At 41.1% G+C, this 9,256-nt stretch overlaps 1 protein-coding gene across 3 annotated transcripts in view; it reads right to left on the bottom strand.

The window, feature by feature from the left end:
- Window positions 1-1,821: 1,821 nt before the first annotated feature.
- The window catches only part of LOC138962564 (choline/ethanolamine transporter flvcr2a-like), a 46,431-nt gene continuing 38,996 nt past the window's right edge, over window positions 1,822-9,256 (bottom strand). For 2 of the 3 annotated variants that reach the window (XM_070334419.1, XM_070334421.1), the window contains 3 exons: window positions 5,676-5,893; window positions 4,373-4,416; window positions 1,822-4,111 (listed from right to left, as the gene is read on the bottom strand). In XM_070334419.1, the coding sequence (XP_070190520.1) occupies window positions 3,983-4,111; window positions 4,373-4,416; window positions 5,676-5,893 (391 nt within the window). In that variant the 3' untranslated portion in view covers window positions 1,822-3,982. The remainder of the gene's footprint in view (window positions 4,112-4,372; window positions 4,417-5,675; window positions 5,894-9,256) is intronic. The other variant, XM_070334422.1, reaches the window with a different exon arrangement.

The following is a 9,256-nucleotide window of genomic DNA, read 5'->3' as shown; positions in this document are numbered from 1 at the left end:
GACCTTACTGGGAGAATGCAAGTTTCCAGTACAAAGGAATTAACATTTCTTACATACTGCTTGACTAAAATCTTTACAAACATTGACTATATTCTATAGGGCTTACAAGAAACACTTAACAAGGGTAAAATGAGAAACAGAATCCGTTAGTCGCCTCTTACGACATGCTGGGAAGCATCGGGTAAATTCTTCCCCCTGACACGCGGGGTGTGTGTGTGTGTGTGTGTGTGTGTGTGTGTGTGTGTGTGTGTGTGTGTGTGTGTGTGTGTGTGTGTGTGTGTGTGTGTGTGTGTGCATCTGTGTGTGTGTGTGCATCTGTGTGTGTGTGTGTGTGTTAGTGTGTGTATGTGTGTGTCAGTGTGTGTCAGTGTGTATGTGTGTGTGTGTTTGTGTGTGTGTGTGTGTGTGTGTGTGTGTGTCTGTGTAAGTGTGTGTGTGTGAGTTTGTGTGTCTGTGTGAGTGTGTGTCTGTGTGTGTCTGTGTGTGTGTGTGAGTGTGTGTGTCTGTGTGAGTGTGTGTGTGTGTGTGTGTGTGTGTGTGGAGGTATTGCACCTCGCTCATAGCGGATTGAAAGTATGTCAAATACACGGCTGAGTAGCCGTGGGTAAGTATACTTCGATACTTCGAAAGTGTACCTTGGCCGGGCTGTCTGCGGAGCATCCGCCTACCGGCTCGCACATCTCGTCTCTACAATGCAGTTTTGAAAGTGGACTCTGGTCCAGCTGACAGCCTCCGACACTCGCAGCCAATCAAAAACTGCAGAGCGTCTGCGGCAGAGCAACTGACACGCCCCCTTGACGACAATTTCCCCCCCTCCCCTTTCCACCGTCCGTCCTACAAAATAAAAGCAAAACAAAGTCACTCTTTGTCAGATCATTATATTAGACAGGATCGCCAACTCCGCGCGTGCGCTAGGGCGGCAAGTTGCCGAAATAATTGTGCCGCCCAGTTCCTTTTGTTTGCAGGCAAATCAGTCAAGAAAAACAAAAACAAGAGTGAGACATGTTTAGCATGAACATATACGTATACTATTTAAAAGGGATATATACCGTTACATTTCTTCTGCTGGGGCAAAACATTTTAATATGCAATGTTTTGTAATAGTTTTCCAGTGAAAAGACGACGCAAGGGAGTTAACTACCGTAACCGCGATTGAATGCACAAACATTTTTTTCTTTTAATTAAATTATGTGTGGTTGCGTGCCAACGCACACAAAAACACCAGTCATAGATGAATGTCTTACTCGTCATATTTAATTGAACTTTTTAAGGTATTTGTCATACATGCACCATATCTCGCGAAACGAACTGTGTTGTATATATGTGTGTTTTTTGTTGTTGTCTTTTAAACACGCACGGTATCGAACAATATTCTCTAGCCCCTAATAGGCAAAGTACCTGTGGGACATGTCACATGAAGCACCATTTATTGATTGAGACTTCAGAGGCATGATTTGAACTATTAGGCCTAAAAAAATAAAATAGGTGTGGTTACGGTAACCCGACCTACCCTATTTTTAGGGGCCGACCCAATAACTTTTTATTTTGTAAAAAAAAAAAAAAATAAGAAAAAAAACCGAGTGCAGAAAACGCAATGAAAGCGAAAGCGCTCGAGTCGCACACTTATTTTCCTGTCAAGTAGGTTTAATTTGTACACATTAGAAAAAAAAGTAAAACAAAAAAAATGATTGCCTACCTTAGGATCCTACCCTATTTGTTTTGACTATGTTACCTTAACCACATCTATTTTTTTTGGGCCTTAGTTCAGAGTCTTAGCAGTTCTCAGAAAATATCAGGTATCACATGCTTTACTGGGGTTGGCCAAATCTCAGAATTTTACTTCGTCAGCTGGGCGGTAAAAATCAAGGGTCCGCCAAACCCGGCAAATGCAGTAGGCAGCCTAGAGATCCCTAAGTACCTCTCCCAAAGATGGTACTTTTCGGCAAGATTTACAGTTTCAAGCTGTTAGGACAACTTCTTTGAACATGTGATTTTATAGAGGTTTTTTGGGGGAAACTGAAAGGTAGCCTCGTCAGGGGACAACTATTCAAACCCATATCCTCATCATCTTGTTTCTCGATTGAGAATAATCCTTTAATTTTATAGATGACTATTATTCATTTCCCTTGTTGGGGTGTACTTGCATGTACTGGTGGTTGATTACCCAAATGTTCTCTCAGTGATTGAGGCTTATATGAGGCTCAGTGATTATAAATGTCACTGTTTCTTTAACGGGTTTATTCCGTTCTTTTATGTGTACTAATGGTACAGGTAGATATGGGGTGTGGTGTAGTTGTTTGTTCAACTCATCTCATTATTTTGTTTCTCCACAAACAGATAATCATTTATGTATGATTTGTACCTCATAAGATCTGAGTGTTATAATCACAGTAGCTTTGATAGTAGAGGCTGAGCGTTTCCAATGAAAGTAAACGTATTGTAGAGATCGGTAGTCAAAGCTGTTTTGCCTGTCGGTGATGAGAAGGTCATATATACAGTATTGCCCTTGGTTGGGCTGTTGCTCTCCTAATGTGAGGCAGATTAAGTTGAAGTACCTCTCAGTGATTGAGGATTTCGTTGTATGTGTACCTCACAAATTCGGAGGGTTTTGGTCACAGTAGCTGTGATAGTGGGGACTGAGCGTTCCCACTGGCAAGTAGTTGACTCTGCGTGTTTAAGTAGATAGTTAACTTTGGTCAGAGTTGATCTCAGGTCTTATTGGCGGGTAACAGTTCCCGCTCATGGGTTGGCTGCTTCGTGTAATTAGGGGATAAGTGTGTGTCACTCAACGTCCCTGTGGTTGGGGGTGGCGTCAGCGATTGGTGTAGTGGGGCTCTTAGCCTTAGGCTTGGTGGGCGGAGTTATTGTGGGGGTGATTGTTGGGCGCGAAACTGTCCGTTGCGGTTGGGTAACCGTGTTACGTGTCAGTTCTTCCGTGTACTTAGCACTGGTAATCAGTGTAAGATTAAAGTAAACTGCTCCCCGCACCCCCCAAGCCAGAGAACAAGTTAGTTGATTCCAAATTGTCCATCGGGCTTTCATTGTCATGATGCCGTCTTCGCTTTGAGTCAAGTTCAACCTGAACAGTTTTAGGAGGTCCCCGTTTTCCAGTGAGAACCTTAATTTTGACAGACGGATCTGCTTCGAATCTCTTCGCGCGCGGCATTATCACGTCAAGCTTTTTTCATCACCGGAAATCGCGTCCGGTAATGGCGACGTAAATTCTTGATTGGAAATTAATAGTAAACGATCGATGAAACAAAAAACGGGATCCGAAAGACACAAAAACTCAAAAGATCAAAATGTAAACTGTATGTTTTGCTAGTTTGGCTTTATTTTCGATTTGGCTCCATTCACTGAGTTATCCGAACGGCGGCAGTGCGGAACCGCAGCATCCATCGCTATATATAGCCGTTTTCAGCGCGGCTACAGGGGCCTATCATCGCAAAGCAACCCGCGGAAGACAGCTACACAGCCTGCTCAGAGTACGTTCTCCGAGTACAAAGTACCCTTCTCACACGGCTGTCCAGCCTGTATTCAAACATACTTTGTAACCGCTATGAGCGAGGTGCAATGGGTGGTGTGTGAGTGTGTGAGTGTATGTGTGTGTGTGTGTGTGTGTGTGTGTGAGTGTGTGTGTGTGTGTGTGTGTCGTTGTGCATCTGTGTCTGTATAATTATGCTGTTTTGTTTGTTTGATTGATTGTTTGCTTGCTTGTTGGATTGTTTATCTGAAAGAAAGCTTTCTCAATTCGTTTTACATCCAAATAGCCATAAACGCTCCCAACAGAGCACATGATAAGTACCGATATATGCCTCACATTCTAAATGATTCGTCAACTTTTTAAACTTAGCCTATGCTCTCACATTTTACTCTTAAAATGTTACTTTTTCTTCCAATCACCATCTGATAGTTTTACAATCCTCGAAGATACCCAGTGCAAACAGACGCGCTCCGACACAGCAAGAAAGGTTAACCTGCATCAAAGATGCGTTTTTAATCCATCTTGATTGTTGATTTCCGTGTCGGTGTCCAAAGGTGTCAAATGTTTAACCCAGTTACTGGTGGGTTGGTCGACTTCAATCTCTAGATTGGTCATTCGCTCCGTAACCTGCAAAAGGAAGAAGAAGTCGATGGGTCAGCCTGAAATCCCTAGAATGCATTCGCAGGCGTGCGCGTGCAGTCAAGCGCACAGACTGACGAACAGGCAGTCATACACACACGCGCACGCAAACACACACCCAACCACACACACACACACACACACACACACATGAACGCACGCACGCACGCACGCACACACGCTTACACACACACACACACACACACACACACACACACACACACACACACACACACACACACTGCTTACCTCTTTGTTTGCCGCCTGTCTCCTATAGTCAGCATGAATAAACCCTGAAATCAAATCAAATCGCAAATGCTGAGTGAACATACAATGTGTTGATTACTATTGTAAATCATCAGGTTTTGTAGCTGAAGGCTCAGGAAAAAGAAAATAACTTTGAATGTCGAGTGCCTTTCACTAGGGCACACGTGCAACAATCATACAGATCATATGTGTGTGTGTGTGTTTTTAATGTGTGTTCTTTTTTTTAAATCAAAAGTTACGGAAACCCCAACAATGTGTTAGTTTGTCTTGTGTTCAGAATGCTTTGTATAGATTATTATTTAAAGTGACAATCACAATGGCCGCGCTTGGTGGGTTAAGGGTGGAGATTGTTCCGATCTGCTAGTGCCTTACTCCCCTTCGTGTGTACACGCAAGCACAAGAACAAGTGCGCACGGAAAAGATCCTGTAACCCATGTCGAAGGTCGGTGGGGTATAGAAACATGGAAATACCAAGCATATGGATGCCTAAATGGCGGGGAAAAACGGTCACATACCTAAAAAAAAAACCTCTCAGTTTCAATACACTATCACGGTTCTATCCCATCCTGAACTCAGGTCAAAATGAGTTCGGCTCATTCTCTCCCTGACCGGACGCTACAGTCCTACGCGAATCTATCAAAACAAAAATACAGAGTTATCTCCCATATGGTTTTCGCGAGCACTTATCTAAATTTGAGATCAGTGTTCACGAGACGAAAATGATTGCAGATTGGCCGACTTCGACAGTGATCTCCGTTCTGTTCTTCACAGTTATGATAAAGACATCGTTCTAAGGTCAAAACAAGTCGAAATTTTGGGACTGCTGCCGGAAGGAGACCGTAATATATGGTTTCATCACTGTCAACTGGTTACAGAAAAAATCGTCTGCTCTAGTGAGCGGCAAAACCAACCGGTTGATTATCACGTGACACTTTTGCCATATTTAGAGTTGTTTGCACAGTAAATACAGCCGCGAAAAATAGCTCGCTTGAAACTGTCTTACATATCAATTCCTTTGTAATTTAAAAATTACAAAACACCATGAAAAATCATTATCGACGATCGCGAATCTGCTGATATCAATAATACATTAAAAAAAAGCTCTAAATATGTAAAAATATCGGTTTCCTTGCCAGACAAGGAAACTCAAGGCATCCTGTCAGGGAGAGAATGAGCTGAACTCATTTTGACCTGAGTTCAGGATGGGTTCTATCCATCTGTGAAGCTGGGTACCTTGCGACAGCTTCCTTGAATCTGGGAAAGTGTTCTGTAGTTTTACCCTCACCTGTCATAATGGTGCCAAAGAAGAGAATGATGGTGACGGTGATGTTGGCCCACAGAACGGAAATGTTCTGCATCATGGCACGCATGCCCATGGTCAGTATGATGCCAAAGATCTGCGCAGACGCATTCAGCAGACCGGAAGACGTGCCCTCTGACTCTGGAAACGTCAGCTCCGCAGCAAATTCAAACCCCACTGGTAAATAGCCCGTCATTGTCAACCTGAAAAAATCGGATTGTTTCCTTCAGTAGATATTAAATATACCTTCGTCGATTAAATATTAGGCCAAACAAAAATATATGTTGGTTAAGGGTAACCCGACCGACCCTATTTTTTCCCGCCGACCCTAAAACTGTTTTTCATTTTTTTAAAAAACAAAAAACTTTTGGCACATTTTTTGCGAACCACACCGAGATTAAGGGAAGTAACCTCCTTTAAAATCGACTACATTTAAAATGAAAAATAAATAAATAAATTAAACAAAGCCGACCTACCGACCCTATCTTTTTTTGGTCACGTGACCAACATATATTTTTGTTTGACCTTAAGTTAAAATTGGCAAAATTCAAGTTACGCTTGCATGCCTACACATTGAAAATCACATCACCTTGGTCGGAGGTTTGGTACATCTTATAATTTTTGGGAAATTCCCTCACTATTATCAGAAGTGGAAACCTGATAGAGATCCTACAGTTTCACTGTGGATTAAAATTCTATATGACAGGAGTGTTTGAATGCAAGTTACATACAAGTCATTCAAATAGGGTTTAAGTAGGCAGCTTTCTATACATGTGCTTCAGAATCTGAGGTAACTGTCATAGACACATCATAGACATTTATTTAGGTCAATTTATATTTTTTGATTGTAATTAAACTCAATTTGCAATTTTTGGTTACTTCCCCTAGTAATGATTATTATTAGATAAAGCTGATCCTTTTATTTTTTGCTGAACCTAAAACTTTGTAAATCCCTCTAGAAAAAAGTTAAGTTCACAGACAATAGAATGTTTGACAACAAGAAATTCGGGCTGTTATTCCTGTACTGGGGTTACTATGTGGTAACAGAACCGCCCAACCCATTTTTACATTTAGTCAAGTTATGACTAAATGTTTTAACATCGAGGGGGGGATCGAGACGAGGGTCGTGGTGTATGTGCGTGTGTCTGTGTGTGTGTGTGTGTGTGTGTGTGTGTGTGTGTGTAGAGCGATTCAGACTAAACTACTGTACCGATCTTTATGAAATTTGACATGAGAGTTCCTGGGTATGAAATCCCCGAATTTTTTTTCATTTGTTTGATAAATGTCTTTGATGACGTCATATCCGGCTTTTCGTGAAAGTTGAGGCGGCACTGTCACGCCCTCATTTTTCAACCAAATTGGTTGAAATTTTGGTCAAGTAATCTTCGACGAAGCCCGGACTTCGGTATTGCATTTCAGCTTGGTGGCTTAAAAATTAATTAATGACTTTGGTCATTAAAAATCTGAAAATTGTAAAAAAAATTAAAAATTTATAAAACGATCCAAATTTACGTTTATCTTATTCTCCATCATTTGCTGATTCCAAAAACATATAAATATGTTATATTCGGATTAAAAACAAGCTCTGAAAATTAAATATATAAAAATTATTATCAAACTTTTTTTTTCGAAATCAATTTAAAAACACTTTCATCTTATTCCTTGTCGGTTCCTGATTCCAAAAACATATAGATATGATATGTTTGGATTAAAAACACGCTCAGAAAGTTAAAACGAAGAGAGGTACAGAAAAGCGTGCTATCCTTCTCAGCGCAACGAATACCCCGCTCTTCTTGTCAATTCCACGGGCACTGCCTTTGCCACGGGCGGTGGAGTGACGATGCTACGAGTATACGGTCTTGCTGCGTTGCGTTGCGTTCAGTTTCATTCTGTGAGTTCGACAGCTACTTGACTAAATGTTGTATTTTCGCCTTACGCGACTTGTTATATTGGGGAAGCAGAACAAGACCGAATATACATTTGCGGACAAGACCGAATATACATATGCGCCTAAGGTCGAATGAAAGTGTTTATACATTTGCGGATAAGACCGAATATACATTTTGCCTAAGACCGAATGTACATTTGCGGACAAGACCGAATATACATTGCAGCGGTGGAGAGAAAATATACGTTGCCGCCTAAGACCGAATGTACATTTGCGGACAAGACCGAATATACATTGCAGCGGTGGGTAGAAAATATACGTTGCAGCCTAGGACCGAATATACATTTGCGGACAAGACCGAATATACTTTGTTGCCTAAGGTCGAAAATACATTTCTGGCACGAATTTCAATAGCGGCAAATATGTTGCAATTGATCGAATACACGTGAAAGGGCAAAATTCCAAAGCACGAACAACAACGGATACAATAACATACATAGCGACTAAAGTGTGTGAATGACACGTGAATCATGAACAACGAACAACAATAGCGGCAAATATGTGTCAATAACACGAGAATGCACAACAATCAAGCACGTGAATAACACGTGAATTCCAAAACACGAACATCAATAAAACAACAAATAGGTACTAGTGTGTTAAATTACATGAGGCACGAACAACAAACAGGTACAAATAAAAATGTACACGATCGCGAGAATCATGAACAACAAAAGCAACCAAAGGGATCCTATATATATCCCATCACGTCAAGTTAGATGACAGCAGATTTGAAAACAGTGATTTGAAAACAGCGATTTCCAGCACAGCATCTAGGATCTATTTTAACCATGCGCGTTTATTAGCAATACGAAAACGTGCGCTTATCGGATAAACTGTGATCTTAGTTTCTATCGGCCTTAGGCAAAATGTATATTTTCGACCTTGTGCGCAAGTGTATATTCGGTCTTAGGCGACAATGTATATTCGGTCTTAGGCAAAATGTATATTTTCGACCTTACGCGCAAGTGTATATTCGGTGTTGGGCGACAATGTACATTCGGTCTTAGGCAAAATGTATATTTTCGACCTTAGGCGCAAGTGTATATTCGGTGTTAGGCGACGATGTATATTCGGTCTTCTGCACAATGTATATTTTCGACCTTAGGCGACAATGTATATTTTCGGCCTTAGGCACGTATGTATATTCGGTCTTATTCATGTTACCCGTTATATTTAGTCAAGTTTTGACTAAATATTTTAACGTAGAGGGGGGAATCGAGACGAGGGTCGTGGTGTATGTGTGTGTGTGTGTGTGTGTGTGTGTGTGTGTGTGTCTGTCTGTCTGTCTGTGTGTGTGTGTAGAGCGATTCAGACCAAACTACTGGACCGATCTTTATGAAATTTTACATGAGAGTTCCTGGGATTGATATCCCCGAACATTTTTTTCATTTTTTTTTATAAATGTCTTTGATGACGTCATATCCGGCTTTTCGTGAAAGTTGAGGCGGCACTGTCACGCCCTCATTTTTCAACCAAATTGGTTGAAATTTTGGTCAAGTAATCTTCGACGAAGCCCGGACTTCGGTATTGCATTTCAGCTTGGTGGCTTAAAAATTAATTAATGACTTTGGTCATTAAAAATCTGAAAATTGTAAAAAAAAAAAAAATTTATAAA

Source organism: Littorina saxatilis, linkage group LG3 (genome assembly GCF_037325665.1).
Source record: "Littorina saxatilis isolate snail1 linkage group LG3, US_GU_Lsax_2.0, whole genome shotgun sequence".
Lineage (NCBI taxonomy): Eukaryota > Metazoa > Mollusca > Gastropoda > Littorinimorpha > Littorinidae > Littorina > Littorina saxatilis.
The sequence above is the reverse complement of the archived record's forward strand: the minus strand, read 5'-3'. Positions and strand labels throughout refer to the sequence as shown.